This window comes from Peromyscus californicus, unplaced genomic scaffold (assembly GCF_007827085.1).
Source record: "Peromyscus californicus insignis strain IS unplaced genomic scaffold, ASM782708v3 Scaffold_13__1_contigs__length_99412109, whole genome shotgun sequence".
NCBI classification, from domain to species: domain Eukaryota; kingdom Metazoa; phylum Chordata; class Mammalia; order Rodentia; family Cricetidae; genus Peromyscus; species Peromyscus californicus.
Genome location: NW_026294424.1, coordinates 61,862,728 through 61,882,512, shown reverse-complemented (window position 1 = coordinate 61,882,512; position 19,785 = coordinate 61,862,728). Strand labels below are relative to the sequence as shown.

At 41.8% G+C, this 19,785-nt stretch overlaps 1 protein-coding gene across 4 annotated transcripts in view; it reads left to right on the top strand.

Annotated features, from left to right (window-relative positions):
* Positions 1 to 19,785, top strand: part of Atp8a1 (ATPase phospholipid transporting 8A1) — a 231,457-nt gene that overhangs the window by 30,390 nt on the left and 181,282 nt on the right. For 2 of the 4 annotated variants that reach the window (XM_052735066.1, XM_052735064.1), the window contains exons 1-5: positions 1,776 to 2,026; positions 3,344 to 3,458; positions 4,936 to 5,035; positions 6,125 to 6,223; positions 12,275 to 12,320. In XM_052735066.1, the coding sequence (XP_052591026.1) occupies positions 1,939 to 2,026; positions 3,344 to 3,458; positions 4,936 to 5,035; positions 6,125 to 6,223; positions 12,275 to 12,320 (448 nt within the window). In that variant the 5' untranslated portion in view covers positions 1,776 to 1,938. Of the gene's footprint in view, positions 1 to 1,775; positions 2,027 to 3,343; positions 3,459 to 4,935; positions 5,036 to 6,124; positions 6,224 to 12,274; positions 12,321 to 19,785 lie in introns of those variants that run through there. The other 2 variants (XM_052735063.1, XM_052735065.1) reach the window with 2 other exon arrangements.

Genomic DNA, 19,785 nt, shown 5'->3' with positions numbered 1-19,785 from the left:
AGCACAAATATACACTTAAGCCAGCTGTGGGGCATACATTGAACAGCTATCAATTTGCATGAAGAGAATGTGCCTTCACCTCTAACCCAGTATAAGGGTGAGGTCAAATTCATGACCCACTGTCCTCAAAGTGGCTCAAATAAGAGCTTTGGTTCTTCTCTTCATGGAATATAGATTAATAGGTTATTGATATATCCAGACCTGCCAATTTCTACAGTGAGCTAAGCAATCATTCCAATTATAATAGCTACAAACTCTTGCCGTCCACGTTAGCCAAGTTCTAGGTCTTTCCCACAGATACTTTCATTAGAGCATCCTGAGGATGTCTGAAGTTGTGAGGCCTATGCCTTCTAGAACTAACAGTCATTGGAGATCAGATGTATCATAGAAGGTGGTACTTGCCTTTAGACATCGTGAGAGTTATAGCTTAAGGTCTGTGTGGGTTCTGCATGTCACTGCCAGGCTCTCTGGAACTGTGACAGTGATGCTAGAGGGGGGGTGGGTTCCCAACAGTTCCTGCTTGCTAAGGACCTCACTGTCTACTCTTAGTGGAAAATCTCTCTCTCAGTGTTATATTTGGTCACTGCATCTCAGAGCTCAGTTATCACATTTGGTCAGTACATCCTGGAGCTCAGTATCACTTTTGGTCAAGGTGCCTTGGAGCTCCCGGAGTTCTCCATGAACCGAGCTTTACATACACCACCCTCCCCAACCTTTTCTTTAACATCCGGGTATTATACACCCAGAACCATCCAGCCCCTTCTCAGTTTCTACACTTGGTTTGGAACATGTCACCCTTCTAGACTTAGCCTCTCTTTTAGAGAAGTTCCTTGTCTCATTTTCCTTGGGCCTCTGCTAATCCATTAGGATTGTTTTCATTACTCAGATTCTCATGTAAGAAAAAGAAAAGGAGTAAATTCCAATCCCTTTGACCCAGGAAGGTACTGTGGGAATTCTTAATTACAAATTAACATGGAAGGGGGACGTGTGAAATCCTGCTCATCTGAGACCTCAGTCTAAATCTCTCAGGAGGACTGATCCATTACTCCTCGGAAAAAAAATTACCAAAGGGCTAGGCTCTCAGAAGTGCAATATTGTAAAGTCCCATCTAAAGACATTGCTCGGAACGGCATGGAGTGTCTTCCTCAATCAATCTCTATTATATACTGAGGCACAAGGTCTCCCATTTGGTCTCAAAGCTTGACAGTTCAGCCTGTCCAGCTTGTTAGCTAGCTCTTGGAATCTCCTGTCTCTACCTCCCGCATCCTGGGATTATAACTGCATTGCCATGGCCACTCGGCATTTCATTGCTGGAGATCTAAACTCAGGTCCCCACCCTTGCCCAGCAAGTGCTTTAACCAAATGACCCATGTCCCAATCCCTGTGAGAAATTAGGATAATGTAAAAGTAGAGGATGAAGCTTTTGTTGTATCTAAAATAGGATGTAGTGATAGACCATGACTGTGGGCGAAAGCGGCCTCTCTAAAACTGAAAAATGGGTAGGATTGAGCCTGCCTTGGAGCTGTGACCTTCAGGACAATGAGGATAAAAATGTAGCTCTGATCCTGGAAAGCTCTTAGTGGCTCCCTGCCAAGCAGAGACTAGACTTCAGACTGCTTTCTCAGCGTGAAGAACCCTTTTTGAGCTAGCCTGAGTGCTTCCTCAGCATGACGTCCAGTCCAGCCCTTTCTTGCCTCAGTCGGGGCTGCTTCCATCTCACTGAGTCTCCGACCATATCTGTGCCCCACAGGCAAGCTTGTCTGTACCATTTGTCACTAGCTCTCTTAGTTATCATTAGTATCTTTATCAGTGGGTGGAGAAGCGTTCTCTTGCCTTCCAAATGGGGCAGTGGAGACAACGACTTCTTTGTCCTTTGGAGTGTGTTTATTGGGCAAACTTTTGTTGACTACCTACTGTTTGTTGACTGGTGTGGAGAAGATGAATAACGCACCCTCTGCAGCCCCAGGCTGCTCCTATTCTGGTAGGGGGGGACTGACTTTTAACCAGAGAGCCAGAAAATCTCCAGGTAAGTGTGCTGTTGGGGAGGAGTTGGTCCATGTGGCTGTGGACTCAGAGCAGCTTGGCTGGCTTCAGCAATGCAGAACACTTCAGAAGGGCACATGTCAGCAGGTTTCATGGGAAGAGTTGGCTGGCACTGAACAGTAGAAAATGAAGACAAATGGATTTTTTTTTTTTTTTTTTTTAGAATGTGATTGTCCTTTCACTGCAGAGGAGGAAGAGTTTAACTTAATTCAATCCTGTTTGTTTGTTGAAGTTTGTTATGGTGCCAGGGATCAGACCCAAGATCAGACTTGCCCCCCCTCCTCCATTTTTAACTAGGAAATAGCAGTGAGCTCTTTAAACTTTTTCTGTTCTCTCAGTTCTATGACCTGTATTTTTTTTTTGAGGTGTCCTCAGTCTTGTGATCCTAAGGAGCGACTTAATCCATTGATTGCACTGTTGCCGTGACCTTGGGGGAGCTTCACAGTTGTGTGATGATGATCTTGAAAATGAAGTTAGAAATCTTGCTTTTAGTTGGAGAAATGATTAGACTAGTGTCGTTGGTTGGATCCTTGAGGATTGCCTACTTAGACCTTAATATTTAGCACTTTTTTTTTTTCAACTTAAGGGAGAGTTTTATTTGGGTTCTGGGTTTCAAAGGATTCCAGCTTTCTGCAGCAGACAAGGCATCGTGGTCTGGCTCTGTACTGGAGGGCACTGTGGTAGAAATCCTCATGGGTTAGTGAGACCATGTGACAGTTGACATTGTCAGCTTGACCTTTTTTTTTTTCTATTTTCATCCAAAAAAAGAAACAAAGAAGAAAAAAATATTCAATAGCTTAATTCAAATTAAGCAATTGCTTAAATTTTAAAATGTATTTCAGATTACTTGTTTGAATTTTACCTAAACTGTCACATAAACTAGTGCAAAGTTATTGACTTTGGGGTATCTTTTTATGAAATGGAAGAGTCTAAGTCAGACATTTAGATGGGAAAGATGAATAAATATTATTGGTTTTGAAGTGGGTAATTTTACATAAATATTAAATGGCACCCCTAGCAATAATATTATGTGAGTTTTACTTTTTGTTATAAATGGACACTACCAGAGAGGAGAATTTTCTGGCTCTTGTCAGATTTTACACTGTAGAAAAGATTTGAAATGTGGGTCTGGTCTGAATAAGGATAATAAAATGAAACATTTCTTTTTTGTTGTTTCCTATTTTGAGACAGGGTTTCTCTGTGTCTGCCTCTGCCTCCCAGGTGCTGGGATTGAAGGCATGCGCCACACTGCCCGACTATTGAAACATTTCTTGTCCACTAAGAAGCATGTGTCTTTCAGGTTATGAGAAGACAGATGATGTTTCAGAGAAGACCTCGCTGGCTGATCAGGAGGAAGTAAGAACCATATTCATCAACCAGCCTCAGCTGACAAAATTCTGCAACAATCATGTCAGGTAGGATAGGCTGGGGGAAGGCAGGGGAGGATGGGATGGTAGAGCAGGATGGGTGGGAAGAAAATGCCTGCCAGGTATGGTAGCACACACCTTTTTTCCCAGCACTCTGGAGGCAGAGGCAACTAGATCTCTGTGAGTTCATAGCCAGCCTGGTCTGTGTAGTGAATTCCAGGACAGGCAGGGCTACACAGAGAAAGGACCCCTGTTTCAAAGCAGGTGGGTGGGGTGAGTTACCAGGTGCTCTCGTTCAGTTAGAAGGGTCTGCCGTTCCCATGTTTTCTATCCACGAAAGAAACGCTGGCCCTGGTGTGACTCATGCATGGTAGATTGCTTTGTCTACCATTTATAAAGCTCTGGGTTCAATGACCAGCATCACAAAACAAAAAGAAAAGGATAAAATCAAAAGCCCTGGATGTAGGAAGGAGCAGAAGGGACAAGCTCCTAGACTCCAGGAGTTTTGAATAATCAAAGCTACCCCTGGGCAATTGTCTCTCTAAACCTATTAATGTAGCGGTGTATTGTTTTTGCATGCCAAGTTTTAACAGTTTAGGAACAATTCTTGAAATTGTCTACCGAGAACTTTTGGAGGTTTGGCTTGTTTGTTTTGGCTAGAGTCTTAAAGTATGGGTTTGGATAGTTGTAATATAGCACATGTCATACAACATGCTTGGCGAATGCCTTCCTTGTTGCAAGTGATAAGGTTTTAATTTCAACAGTCATGAAAAGATTCCTCATAAGCACTAGATTCTAAGTACTTTGGACTACACGAACACCCCAAGTGCTAGCCTGCTTTCCTCCAGGAGCAGACCTACCATATTTGAGGTGTACCCATTTACAATTAGCATTTAAAACATTGCAGATCCTCTAGTAGTATCTCTGTTGAAGAGTACGGCATGCATCTTTAACTTCCCCTCTGTTTATTAACAAGAGGAAGGAAGGACTGGAGGTTTCCAAGGCCAACATGTTCCTGTCTTTATTGATTCTGGCCAGTGTGGCGTCCTCACGATGTATGGCACCCTCGCCATGTTCCTAGCATGGCCCTAGAGACAGTACAGGTAGAAGAGCAGAAAAAGCTGTTGGCCTGGTTATCCAGGAAGCTGCTTACACTGTCTGGTTTTTCTCAAAGGCTGATATGTTTCTGTTGATGTGTTAGTGCAGTATCTTATCTAAAATTGCTCTTCTCTGCAAGCTACTCCTAGTACTGTTCAGCATGATAACTGACCAGAGAAAACAAATGATGTTATAGAGAAACAAAGCTTATGAGTACATAAAAAGCTCAGTCTTGGCTGTTTATTTAGCTGGTTCCTTTCCCTCTTTTTCATTTACGTTACCAATCCCTCACTATAGTTTCCAAATTTGAAACTGTGAACAGATGTTGTCATCTGATTACTCCTGTGCTGGGAACAGAACTTTGAAAACATGGGTGCTGATTATGGAGGAGCTAAGCTTTATGCTTCTTTTTGTTTTTGCTTTCTAGTACTGCAAAATACAACGTGATCACATTCCTTCCAAGATTCCTGTACTCTCAGTTCAGAAGAGCAGCTAATTCGTTCTTTCTCTTTATCGCCCTGCTCCAGGTAAAGTTGCATCCATCTTCAAACGTCTGTTCAAAGCTGATGTGCAAGAAGTAGAAAAGGCTTTATTGAATCCTCCACCAATGCCCTGAGGCTTATAGAAAGGCAGAGAGATTAGCTGGCCACAGTGAATATTCCCTACTGCTGGGGCTGCTGCATGCCCAGAGTATCTGGCCTCCTCCACCCCTCCAAGCCTTTGGGTTCATGCTTATTCATATATTTAATGTGGTCTATAAATTTGATAGCAAGAAGTGTTCATTTTAGGTGTTGAAGGGAGGAGAGACTTTTCCCCCAGATTATCCAGTTAGTTTTATTTCAGTGAAAGTATCAATACTGAATGGCTCACTATAAAAATTATCACTTCCAAAAATGACGGCTTAAGGTGGCTGGTGGTGGTACGTGCTTTTTTTAATCCCAGTACTTGGACGGCAGAGGCAGGCAGATCTCTGTGAGTTCAAGGCCAGCCTGGTCTACAAAGTGAGTTTCAGGACAGCTAGGACTGTTCCACAGAGAAACCTTGTGTGTGTGTGTGTGTGGAGGGGGGAGACCATTTAGTTAGTTTACACAAATGTTTTAAGAAAAAAAATGCATTAAAAAAAAGCCAATGTTCACTGTTAGCAAAGGAGTTGAAAATGCAGCAAAGCATATAAAAAAATTAAACCAATTATTCCAGCACCAGAGGTCACTGCTCTTAAAATTGGGGTCTTCCGGTCTTCTTTGTGACTGCAAGCACCATTTTCTGATTTAGATAACAAAAAGGGATAGTGAAATGAACATTATTTTGTAATCTGATTTATCCGTCTTAAATGTGTAGACATTTCTACAGCTGTTTGTTGCATTTCTACGTCCTCCCCTTGATGGTGATGTGTGTTATTATAATGCTACTTTGTCTTTTTTCGATCTTGCACTGTGTTAGCTCTCTCTGTACTGTGTGTTGATAATCAAGCAAATGAACTTGTTCTGCAGACACCTCACCCGGAACTAGTAAAGCCCATGAGAAATGTTTGAGAAGGCCCTGTGACTTTGTTCTTTTAGGTTTGTTATAACCCTTCTGGGACTCACTGGTGTTATCCTGCCTTTTCTCTTATTCAGCAAATACCCGACGTGTCACCGACAGGTCGATACACAACACTGGTTCCTCTCTTATTTATTTTAGCTGTGGCAGCTATCAAAGAGATAATAGAAGATATTGTAAGTATTTAATTTTTCATATGTCAATTGCTCAAACGTATATTAACTTTATTTTCTTAAAGCTATATAATTTACAGTATAGGTCTGTATCTGGAGTATTCCTGTGTCCACCCGGCTCCCATAGCTGCTCAGGGCCAATTAATCACACAGAGACTCATATTACTTATAAACTGTATGGCCATGGCAGGCTTCTTGTTATCTGTTCTTATATCTTAAATTAACCCATTTCTGTTAATCTTTAAGTTGCCACATGGCTCATGGCTTACAGGTATCTTACATCATGCTTCTCCTCGTGGCGGCTGGCAGCATCTCCTTGCCTCAGCCTTCCACCTCCCAGCCTTCTCCTCTCTCCTTATCCCACCTACACTATACTTCCTACCTGGCTACTGGCCAATCATTGTTTTATTTATCAATCAGAGCAATGCATTCACAGCATCCCCAGCATAGGACCTTTAAAATGCCCATTCAACTTAAAGATGAATAGAATTGCATTTCTTTTCCTAAAGTCAGTTTCTAGCAGATTAATATTGAGGAATTCTTGGTACAGCATTCTCTTAGGTTTATAATTTATTAATAAAAGAAATATAGTAATTGGCATGAAGAAGAAAATTGGACTTGAATATTGTTTCTGATTAATTGAAACCATCTCCAAATTAAATATAAAAGAAGTTTTTAATTTGTATTTTTTATTTTTAAAGTTAAATAGTGTGGTTTTCACCTTATTAGATGCCTTGATTTCTTCTCATTCTATTTTAGTATTCTGAGTTTCCTCTTCATTATCTTGTCTTATTGAAAGACAGTAGCAGTAAGTTTGCTATTTTTAGCCTTCCATGGTAGGAAAGAGGAAGTCAGTTTCCCCTCATAAAATAAATTCCCCCGAAAAACTTTAGACCCTTTCCGGATTCTATTTTAACTGTCTTATCTGAAGAAGCCAATATTGGGTTTTATACTGTGGGTTTTTGATGATTTCAATTGTCTTACAGTACTTCTTTGCATGTCTAAAATAACCTCCTGTTGGGCTTTAGAAGAATCAGATTTGGGCCAGGGAGGCTGAGGAAGTCTTAATAAATGCACAGCCCCACATTTCACAAATAGTAATGTTACTTCTACAACCTTACTTCATTAATCTTATTAAAAAGTGAAAAAACATAGATTCACGTGGCCTGCTAGAATTGGAGTGATTGGGTGTTGCACCGATGATCTCAAGGCTCTAAGTATCTAACAGTAGACTCCAAGGCTACATAACTGTGTGTGTGTCTAAGACACTGTGGTCCTCTTGATTGGTGCTATCCTGCTTGGGCCCACAAGCAGGGAAATTGAAGGAATTCTCCTTCCTTAGCTTGTCCTCATGCACTTGGCGTTGTTTAAGTTATGACTGGATTTGGCAGCCCCTGGAGACCAGTCCTCACTATAATTTTTGCCTCTTTCTTTGCCTCATGCACTCTTTTCTTTTTTTGTTAAACTTGATTTTTTTTTTTTTCTGCAGCACATGTGATTCATTAGGCATTGTGCTGTTGGTTTGGGGTTTGCTTGTTTATTTGTTTTTTACTCAGCAACTTCAAGGGTTCTCCACTTAAAGCATGAAAACTGAGTCTGGAGAGATGGCTCAGTGTTTGAGGTTGTGTACTGCTCCAGTAGAGGACCTGAGTTTGCTTCAGAAGGCTCACAGTTACATGTAACTTAAGTTTCAGGGGATCTGATATCCTCTTCTAGCCTTTGTGGGCACCTGTATTCATTCGCACACACTCACACAGATATGCAGTCGTCATGCACATAATTTAAAATATAAATGACTTTAAAAAAAAAACACATACAGATGCTCTACTAAAGAGTTTTTTTAAAATACAAAGTTTTTTTAAAAAGTCAAGGAAGCTGAGACTTTAAGAGGTCATAGACCTTGTCCAAGAAAGTGGTGAAATCAAAATGCCATCCCAGGTTGTGCTCTCAATATAGAGAGTCACAAGCAGAAATATCAGTAATATTTACTGTGCTTCTTGATTCTGTGTACTTGTTCCTTGTTGCTTATGTTTATTGGAACGTATAGCACACCTCTAAGGTATTGCTTATTGTTAGGGTCCACAGATCACCCCACTCATGTATGCAAAGGCAAGAGTGTTTATTTCTCGAGAGAAGAATTCCTGCATGCAGGGGTCAGCCATATAACAAAATGGTGATGGCCCCCAGAGAAACTCACAGGCTTCTTCTATAGACAACCAGGAGGGGATTAGGTCTTCCTAAACATGATCAGCCAAACAAGCAGCAGCCACACTAATATGTTTCTGATTATCTGGGGCTGTAAGTGCCAAATCATGCCTGGTATGCAATATCCCCCCGCCCACCTCACCAGAAACAGAAATTTAACTGAAACTCAGGCCCATGAGAGACTGGGGCCAGAAGAAGTCCACTGTGGTGTCCTCTCAGTGATCTTCCCAATTTCCAAATGAGAAAGAATAGTCAGAAGGGCAAAGTCACTTGCCCGAGGTCAATCCCCGGGAGCCAGAGTTCAATCATGGTGATTTGGATGGAGCCTTGTATGTTAGCCCTCATCATAGCTGCCTCCTCCACCTTCTCTTTGGTTTTATAGCAAAGCTGTAATTTCTCTACCTGTGGTATCTAGACACTGTCTTTCAAGACATATAGTAAATAAAATTGTATTCAAGAAGTATTTTTAATAGAGCATCGTGCAATAATAAGATATCATTAGGAAGAAGCTAATCAAACAGCTCTCAGAAAATATAACCTTTGCATGGTGAGGCAGTAGTGATTTCACTTGACGGAGTGTACTAGCAAACTGTTATTCATAGACACTGGCTGTAGCAAGGAATTGTTTAACATGTAGTGTATATTCAACGATGCAATTACAGAAAGTTTGAAATAATATTCCTGAGGAGAGAACAGAAGAAGTAATGGTTTAGGTAGCTGGACAAAGAACTATCATGACGTACCATATTTTCACAGAGACTATAAGGACAACAGAAACACAAGGGCCCTGCTTAGGTGCCTATCATTGCTTAGGGTATAAATTAGGATGTGTTTAAACCTTGTCACATTGTTAATCTTATTCAGTATGTCAATGGCCTAATCTATATGCCTGTTATCTACTTACTGAGACAGGTGGTCCCCAGAGACAGGGAGACAGTACCCTTGTTCCATGTGGTCACTTGGGGATGCAAACTGAATTGAATCTCTGCTGGGTAGAATGGTAGAGTTCGTTGTAGCAGAGAAGGATGGAGGAAATAGCCATGGCACTTCCCAAGTGCTTGGGCCATCAATGTTTACATTGATCACAACACTGTTTGCAGGTGTTAGAACTAATGGGGTGATAAAGAGATGCTGTCTTCACATCCATGCAAGTATAGAACTAGATGTTTGTGAGGACAAATTATGTCTTATGTCTTAGAGTTGTCTGTTAAGTTAGTATTCAGAACCATAAAAACACTCTTTTTTTTTTTTTAGCAGAAAAGTATTAAACATTAGTAGGTTTCATTCATTGCAAAATGAATACTTACTCAAAGTCTATGGGATGCAGATACCAAATATCTGGCACGTGCTACTGAGTAAAAGAAGTCTGGGTGGAGCTGAAAATCCAGTAGAAGAGCTAGGTGGGTGTTTAGTAACTAATTAATTAGCAAAGAAAGAGGGTGCTAGATAAAGTGACAGGGAAAAGAAAGTTCAAGGTGGCTTTAAGTTTCTGATTTGTAAAGACAAGTATACGTGAGCTCGTGGTTCCGTGTCTGGGCGGAGGTAACAGATTACAGCATGGACACAGTTCCAGCCCCTTTGAAGCAGAGAGAAGTAGACAGAGACAGAGAGCAGGGGGAGGGAGAAAGGATGTAAGGGATGGACTGTAGACAGGCCCAGCGAGAGAGGCTTGGTGTGAAAGGGTTGAGCCAAGTAAAAGGATGTAGGAGCGAGAAAGGGCAGGAACAAAACCTTGATCATCCTCGTCTCTGAAGAAGGGACCAAGTGCACGCTGAAAACCATGCCTGGGAGAACAGGGTTTCCTGATCAAGGAGTCTGGGGCCGTCACTTTGCCAAGACACGTTACAGGACCTTGCAAAGACAGCTTCCTTTCCTCTAAATGGAATTTAACTTGCCATTTCAGCCTTGTCAGGGGAATTAAATTTAAAAAAAAAAAATCAGCATTGTACACTTAAGTGTCCTAAAATTCATAACACTGTTCATATGATACCATTTATTGATAAATTTTCTATCCAAAATGGAAAACAATAAACATCTCATCACATCTCAGTGATATTGAATGAATTTTGATAATAAGACGGTAGCATTTGAAGTTAGAGAGTGACTATATTTTTTGTGAACTTTTAGTTTTAGAAGGAATAAAGATATCTTCATCATAAATGTAAATTCTTTGTATTTGGAAAGTTAGAAACTGGACACTGACCTAATTTATTAGGTGGGGATAGGTTGAAGACAAAGAGGCTCAGATTTAAGAATTTTTTGTAGGTGGAAACTAATGTCCAAGGCCACTTTAGCTTCATAAAGTTTCATTTCTTGTTTGATTTGAAATGCTTCATTAATTAGCTTATATCTCCATCCGTTAGGAGTTTAACCATTGTCTCTCATATATGTGTATGGGGGAAGCATAGGTATACCTTTTATTATCTAAATTTACCTTGGACTTAAAAATTCTTGGACCAAACTTATTTTGGATCACTTTCAAATTTTCTTGTAATCTTTATTAAGAAAGAAACAGCAACAGAAAAATATTTGGAACTTTACAATTGTATTTCTCTATTGTTAATATAGATACAAAACGATTTAAATTTTTTTTTATTTCAAATACTCTTCTAGCAAATTATACTTTCTTTTGGAAGCAATAATATTCCCATGAGATTGCTTCACCATTACACATGTATTGCGGGTAGTTTGCCCTGAGAAAGACTTGCGGTGTAGATACGTAAGAAACATGTTCCTCACAGCGGGACTGCAGTGCTGTTTGTAGGTCGCACAGTTCAGTTCATCCTTCGATGACCTGAGTCTACACTGTCAACTCTTACTCCACCGTCTCCGATACAGCGGTGACTCCGAGGAGTGCTGGCTCCACACGTTTCTCTTGGAAATCTTTTTCCACTAAGCTCCTTCAATACCCTGTTTTTCTCAAGTGGAAAACTTAGGCACTTGTGGCATTTGTTCTTAGTTCTCACATGGAAGTGCGAGCCTCGGCTTTCTCAGATAGGATCTCTGAGCAAAGGATTCGTTACACTCAACACTTCGCTGCCTTATTGCCTGAGTCTGGGGGTGGCTTCCTCCACCCTGTAAGTTTAGACAGAAGCCGCAGGAGACCTCCAGTTGAACTACAGAGGAGATAGTGACCCCTAGAGCGGCCGCTGGCCACGAGCTTCTCAGCTTTCCTTACTCTTCTAAAAATCTTGGTTTATGTAACTCTCCAGCCTCACCTGCCTCAACTTAAAAATCACCTGCTCACCGTTTAATTTCGCGGGTGCTTCGGGGAGGAAGAAGAATAGAATCTATTACTTGGTGGCATCTGATGGCTCATGGGGGTCCTGTGGAGCAGTGAAGACAAGAACCTGGATGAAAAGGGATGGATGTGCTTGTTTCTAGTTGTCGACAGACGTCAGCGCATCTTCAAATTACGGAGGATGTATTCAGCTTAATCAGATAATGAGTTTCACAAAAAGCTGAAAATACTTCAATCCCATTATTAAATGGTAGTTATTATAGATAATTCTCCTGGGCAATCTTCTCCGTGAGTTATTTAAGCAATAGACTAAATCAGACTTTGGCTTCATTTTTTTTTTCTGGTAACATTAAAATGTTGTTCTACCTATTTGCTATTTAAGAACTTTCTGGGGACCCCAAGCCTGTGCTGCTAGGGAAGAGCACTGTATGATGAAGCTGTGAGTGGTCTAACACCGTCCCCCCCGCCCCAATCTATGAGCATAGAAAGAGAAAAACCTGGAGAACATAAGTGAAATGACCTTCGTTGGTCATGAGTACCATTTTACGCTACCAAACTCGTTCATTTTTTTAATTGAGGTTTTTGTTTTGTTTTGCTCTGAACTTTAGAAACGACACAAAGCTGATAATGCGGTGAACAAGAAACAGACACAAGGTAAGACCACTATGTCTTTTTTCTTGTGTTTGCCATCTGTGCTCACTGTCATAGCCTCAAACTCATTATGTACATATGATTCAGTTGGGAATACTGTATTGTATTGAAATACTTTCTGTCCCAGATCAGATTCCTTCTTACTTTATTAGCAGTTATTAGCCCAGCACTTAAAACCACAGGAATGATAATTTTTTAAAAAGTCGCATTTTAATATATTTAGGTGCTTCCTAGCTATATGCTTCTGAATATATCATTTAAAAGGTCTACAGTATTGTCACTGTGTTAAAAACTATGAAATGGTTGCAGGGCGGTGGTGGCGCACGCCTTTAATCCCAGCGCTTGAGAGGCAGAGCCAGGCGGATCTTTGTGAGTTCGAGGCCAGCTTGGCCTACAGAGTGAGATCCAGGAAAGGCACAAAGCTACACAGAGAAACCCTGTCTCGAAAAACTAAAAAAAAAAAAGAAATAATAGAAAATTATCTGAATTTTGTTAGTGGTTTGAAAATCACTCTGAGTTATTCCACACGGGCAGATGAAATTAGCCATCGAAATAAAAGCCCATGGTTAAAACCAGGCCAGCTTCTGAATGTGCATAGTGTTTTCACAAGGCCTTTTTTTGGTATAGACCAAACCAAAATGACCTTCAACACAGGCAAAGAAGACCCTGTCTCTCATGCTTTTAAAAAGTACCTAGAACTTGAAAGCAGACATCTTATGCTATTCCTGAACTTGCTTCCACAGAGAGACTCCTTTCTCTCTGGAGTTCTCTGGTGAAGGGAATGGGGTATATTCATTATATACTAGCTAGTCATTAAACAGTATTTACTTCTGCTCCTATGGGGAGGCCTTATGGCAGGAGTTCTCAACCTGTGGGTTGTAACCCCTCTGGGGGGTTGTTTATCAGATATTTTGCAGTATCAGATAACATTACTATTCATAACAGTAACAAAATTGCAGTCATGAAGTAACAATGAAACAATTTTATGGTTGGGGAGTCACCACACCATGAGGAACTATATTAAAGGGTCACAGCATTAGGAAGGTTGAGACCCACTGCCCTATGGGAATTCACTCCCTCCTCATCACTTCCTACCAAAGGCCTCATCTGCTAGATATTTTATATATTTGAGGAGGATGTATTTATTAGCCTAAAATATTTAGAGTATCTACTGAAATATAAGGACGATGAAATGAGAATTTTGGCTTTGAAGAGCTTACAGCCTATTTGTTAAGATAAGTACATGTGAAAAAAAGAGCATGGCCTCGTACAATATTAGAGATTTGGATAGAAGATGAAGGATTGGGCTGTGCAGTCTCAGTGACTCATTAGATTGTTGTGGCAAATAGTGTTTTCCATGTCCGATGCCATAGAAACCCAGAAAGAAAGAAAATCCTGGAATACCTTGAGCTAGGTCTTGGATTTGGGGAGGACTGTGGATGATCAGAGAGATGTAGGGATGATGTTTTGCCAGTGGATTGAGTGGGAAAGGGGAAGAGAAGACAGCCTGAGAAAGAAGAAAGACAGCTGCTGGGTTGCTGGACTGAGCTATTATTAGAGTGTCAGGTGTCCAAAGGAGAGCCATCGCCGAGGAAAACAAACACATGATTTACAGGATGGGCTAGTCAAATTTTATGAGACCTCAAATGCCAGGCAAAGGAGACTCCAACTTTCCTTGTGTGTTCTCAGTAGGTATGGCTAAGATTTATGAGTCAAAAAAGAAGCCGAGGGAACATGTGCCGTCAGGATGGAAAGCAGAAAGGACCACAGGAAAGGGACACAGAGATGCTCCAGGAGTTTCGCTGCAAAGGGCAATCCATAAGGATGAAAGGGGAATATCTAGATGTTTGGGGTGCTGGTATTTCTGACAACGTGCAGCTCTTGGCTTTGTGATCACGTTGTGTAGAATAGTTAGTGGAAGCTTTTGGAGCACAACTATGCAAGTACTTTTCGCCCCTTTGCATCGAAACTGTAGTCTTTTACAAGCTTTGAAGGACAGCTGTCATAATGGTATCATTTTCGGTCAGCATACCTTCTGCCTGAGGGACGCTGGTTTCTTACATCCCCACTTCCCAAAATGTTCCCTTTGGGAAGAACATTCTTTGTGGATTCTTCCTGGGTTTTGTCCATCCTCTGCATGGGGTTGCAGGATTCTCTCTCCATCTTCCCCACTAAGTATAAATGAGAATCACTTAGAAAATGAAATATAAGGAGTTGGCTACAGAAACCAGGTTAGTCAGCAGAGTACTTGGAAATCCTGCATCCAAGAAATCAAGTTGATGCTTGAAGTTGTTTCCTGGATGATTGGCTAACCTCTGCCTGGTTTGGAGCACTGGTACTCCTGGCTTGGCAGATGATGGGAGATAACAAAACTGTTTGAACAGGATGCTGTCTGCTGTCAGATAACTCAGATTACTTAATATGAGAGCCATCTGCTCTCATTAGAGCTGAGTGAAATTCGATTTGCTTTCCTGAACTGAGGCAGTGGTCGGTGTGTGGGAGGGGGAGGAGGATATTTATGACAGGTAATTAATTTTGACAGAGATTTAAAGTATTAAGCTTAGATTTTCTAAATGTTTGCCAAGACGACATAATGCATGAGAGGATGCCTTTTACTCCAATGCCAGGATTCACTCTTGGGTATTCGTACTCAAAGGAATGTTCTCTCGGATTTTGTGTTAAGACACTAGAAAGCCTCCCCAACTCTTTCATTCTAGTCATCCCTAGAGATTTCAGAAACAAAAACATCATCATTTATTTCCAACATTTTTAGCCACTCGGCTATGGATTGGTGCCTGTCTGTCACCTCATTTTTACCAACTAAATTATGGAACTTGGCTCCAACGCAGAACCTTACAACTAGGCTTTACATTTAAGCTTGTCCTCAATATTTTTTGGAGAAGTGCCACTTTTTGCCTTAGAGATCCGTATGTTGGTTAAGCATATGGCTTAGTGATCTGGCTAATGTAAGTTATAAATTATTTTCCAAGAACCTAGTTGCAGAGAAGGGGCAGGGCATGTATTGATGCTAACAGGTCCAGGTACACACGAGTCCGGGTGAGCCTTGTGGTCCATTCTCGCCCAACAGTGGCGGCTGCGTTTCTTTATATCTGTGTGCTGCTGTGGCAATGGTTTGTACAGAGGAGATGGGGGGGGGGGCACGGATTGCAGAGGACAGGGTCATCTCTTGCTTGCCTCTAGATTTCCAGTAGCTTCCAGCCTAGGGTCCTGTCTTAGCAGGTGCTACACTCAACTTGCCTCTGGGTTTATGTGTGCGCTCGTGCATGCGTGTGTGCGAGTGTGTGTCCATTCTCTAGAAGAATACTTGACTATAGATAACAAAGGAAGAACAGGGAGACTGGGAGTGCAAGGAGCTTTCTTGAGAATTTGTGATCTGGGGTGAGAACAAGATGAAAAGCAGTAGATTATATATATATACACACACATATATACATATATATATATGTATATATATATGTCACTGTGTTCTGGACTGCTTTACAGGCACGGATCAAATATTAACATGGTGGGAGCTCTCACACTTCCTTACCTTCACTGTGAGGCATTTCATCATCAGCATTGCCCTAGCTTTACTTCCCACGAACACAGTATCCATTTATCACTTTATTCAAAGCCCAGCACATGGTCATACTTGACTGCCTCGGTTTTCCTTGCATCTAAATTCACCTCTACTTCCTCTTATTTCTTCTTTCAACCTCAGTTTTCCCTGCACACACACACACACACACACACACACACACACACACACACACACACACACACACAGGGCAGTCTCTCCCTGTCTTCCCTGAACTGGGTTGTTTTCGCCAAGCTTACCTCTGTGGTCTATATACTTGACATTGTTACTGTAATATGTACATTGAATCCAATCCCCACGTGAATTTATTGCGGTGGTTCTGCTCATTCTCTCTTTACATTGTAAAAACTGTTCTTCCATTTTCTATGGAATGCTGTGAGAATTTCAAGTAAAATGGCTGTCTTATGTAAAATCATGGCATGGAGGACTGGGGAAAGATGGAGCTTGGATACAGACTAAGGCAGTTGGGGTGATTTGTAAGTTCCTAATGAATAGAAGTGCTGTTTTAAAAGCCCAGGTTTGGACATGCTCCCTAAAGGATGCTGTGCATATGTCCAGCAAGGGAAGTGTGGGAAACAGGGCCACCTGCAGACCACCTGGCTTGGTTCTGTAGTTGGATGGAAGCCAACCTTACGAGAGTTAGTTTTCATAATACCTTCTCTTACTATGATAGTAGGTATGTTGTAGAAAATATGCCTCAGTTTGGTGAACTTTCTCTGCAGTTTAACTTTGTAGAAAAGGCAACATGAAATCCTTGTCACCTCAGCCACTGGCTTTTTAACCATTTATTTATTTTATTGTATGTGTATGAATGTTTTGCCCATTTGTATGTATGGGCACCATGTGTGTGCCTGGTGTCTGTGGAGGTCAGAAGAGGGCATTTGATTCCCTGGAACTGAAGTTAGGATGATTATAGACCACCAACCCAGGTCCTTTGCAAGAGCAACAAGTACTCTAAACTGATGAGTCATTTCTCCAGCCTGTCTAATCTAGGCACACTGTAAACATCACAGACTAACTGACCCCCACCTAGAATTTCCTCCTCAGTGCTGCATGGTCTTTTCTGGCATGGAAGTGAGGTGGTATTGTCAAGAGCACTAGCAAGGCCCTGGGGTGCACGCAGTTGGTGGTTGCTTACCTCCCGCTTGACTTTTAAAGTACTCTGTAGAAAAGGCATTGAGGTGTTGTTTGGGTAATTCAATCTGAAGTGACCCACTAACAGGGCAGAGTCCATCTGCTTCAGTTCACTTTAGAGCTGGACTTAAAATAGCACCAATTCACTGGCCTGTTGAAAAGCGGAGCAGTATCTTCTGTCTCAGTGCGGGCTCCCCACATACGAACCATCCCATGAGCCTGAACGTGCACCTTGCCATGTAGACATCAGCTTCCATATATACAGTTCTTAAATGGTACTGTGTCCTGTGGCTGAAAGTGATGCCTGTGGATAGCCTGAATAACTTCAGACATCTCAAAGATTGGTAATATCTTCAGCTCATTTTGAATGTCTTAGGAGTGTGTAAACAGAGCCCATTGTAAGTCCTCCACTATAACTCTAGATAGGGAGGTGGTATTTATTTGTAGAGAAATGCAGCCCGGATTGTGTTTCATGTCTCCCATAAATCAAAAATGTACACAGAGAAACAAAACCCACTGAGGAAATTTAGGAGCGCAGTTCAATCATGAGGGGTCTGATTTCAGAGTTGCTATTTCCTTGCTCTTGGCTTTCCTTCCTGTATGTGCAGACCTCACTCAACTTGTCTTTCTTTTCTTTTCTTTTCTTTCTTTCTTTCTTCCTTTCTTTCTTTCTTTCTCTTTCTTTCCTTAGTTAAAAAAAAAACAGCATTACACTGGTAGGCACATCTGGCCACCTGTGTTAGACAAACTCAAAGGAATTGCATGTCCAGATTTCCTGGGGAAAACAGGTGTGGTTCAAATAAAGGATATTTGTTATTTCCCTCTAGTCGGTCCGTATTGAGCACCTTCCCTGTGCTAACTAAGACCTATGCAAAAATACAAAAGCAGTCTTCATCCCTGCCCCACAGGACGGTATAGTAAGGGAGGAAAGAGAAAATGAAGATGGATATACGAGCCAGAGAGAGTATTGAGGGCCAAATGAGAGAAGTGGCATTCTTAAATGGCGTTTGGGAGGTTCACAGTGGAGGAGTGTTCGTTAGAGTACTGAGCAGAGAGCTTAGGATGCCAGCTGAGGCTGGAGGGCTACCATGGGCAGCTCTGTGGAATGTGGGTGGATGTGAGATAACGGCCTGGAAAGAGCAAATGGTCCCTTTTGACAATGGCAGAGATGCATGTCAGGGGAGCAACGAGAGCATAGACGAGGTCAAGTTGGGGGTCATACTTAAGAGGCTTTTGAAAACCCTGGTAAGAAGATGGACAGAAATTGTTGAAGAGCATGAATAGATTATCAGTATGATTTTAAAAGACACTGACAGCTGTCGAGGGCAAGGCAAGGTACATACAGATGGTCTTGGTTTTTTATTGATTAGGGAAGGGAGCAAGGGTGGTGTTGCTAAAGTTTTCCTGCCTGGCCCACAGTCAGGACAAATCTCTCTCACCTTCCAGTCCCACAGCCGCTCAAACCCGACCAAGTAAACACAGAAACTTATATTGGTTACAAACTGTATGGCCGTGGCAGGCTTCTTGCTAACTGTTCTTACAGCTTAAATTAATCCATTTCTATTAATCTATACCTTGCCACGTGGCTTGTGGCTTACCGGTATCTTCACATCTTCCTTATCCTGATGGCGGCTGGCAGTGTCTCCCCCCACCCAGCTTCCTGTTCTCTCAATTCTCCTCTCTGTTAGTCCTGCCTATACTTCCTGCCTGGCCACTGCCAATCAGTGATTTATTCATTGACCAATCAGCAACACATTTGACATACAGACCATCCCACAGCAGGGTGGAGTTAGGAGGACGTAAGGAAACCGTGGTGGTGTGATTCACCTTGGGCTGGAGGTGGGAGAGGAAACCCTGGCAACTTCTAGTGTTGATTTTAATGACAGCCAAGCCTGAGACAGCCACCCCACCCAGCATCTCAGAAGGAGCAGGGCTTCACAGCTCTGAACTAAATCTATTTCAGTTTCCAACGGGACAATAGTTGAGGGTCTTTGACAATGAAAGCCAAGGAATTGAGCTGTGATTGACTGGTGAGGCCTGGTAAGGAGAGTTTTCTTGGAAAAAATTTCTCAATGCAGTGAAGGAAAACGTGAATGGGGTATCAGGAATAGGAGATTGCTGGCCTGTGCTCTTGGCCCATCACTTCTTTGAACATTTCCTCTGGAGGTGTCTCAGGTTGGATCGTGCCTCTGAATCCCTCAGAGGGCTCCTTAAACATTGATTCCTAGAGTCAGCTAGAGTTCCTGGACACCTGGCATGGGATCCCAGAATGTCTCTTTCAAGACATTTTCAGAGCTGCTGGGGATACTGGCGAAGGGACACACTTCTGGGTCCACTTTAAGGTTTTATAACGGAGTTTACAGAAATGCTTCCAGCCACCTTGATGCCATTGTGAACCATCTATTCAAAAGGCATCAACTGAGGAAGTGCCCTTTGTCCTTCCTGTCAGTAAAGAAAACGGTTTGACCATACAGGTAGTAGTTTCATTTGGCCTTTATAGGCAAGTTTACACAAAATATGTGTAATATCATTCTGGGCCACAGTGATGCTTCTGCCTTCGAACTCTCCTTAGAGCGTGTTAGGTGAGTGGATGGTGCTTCGGTATGAGTGTGTTGGATTCTTTTATTTACTCAGGTCTAGAGTCTTGGCTGCACACTTGACCTTCATCATACCCTAAAACTTCTCTCAAAGGCTCACGTCCAGAGAGGAAATAAAACACACTTAGCTTTCCCATAT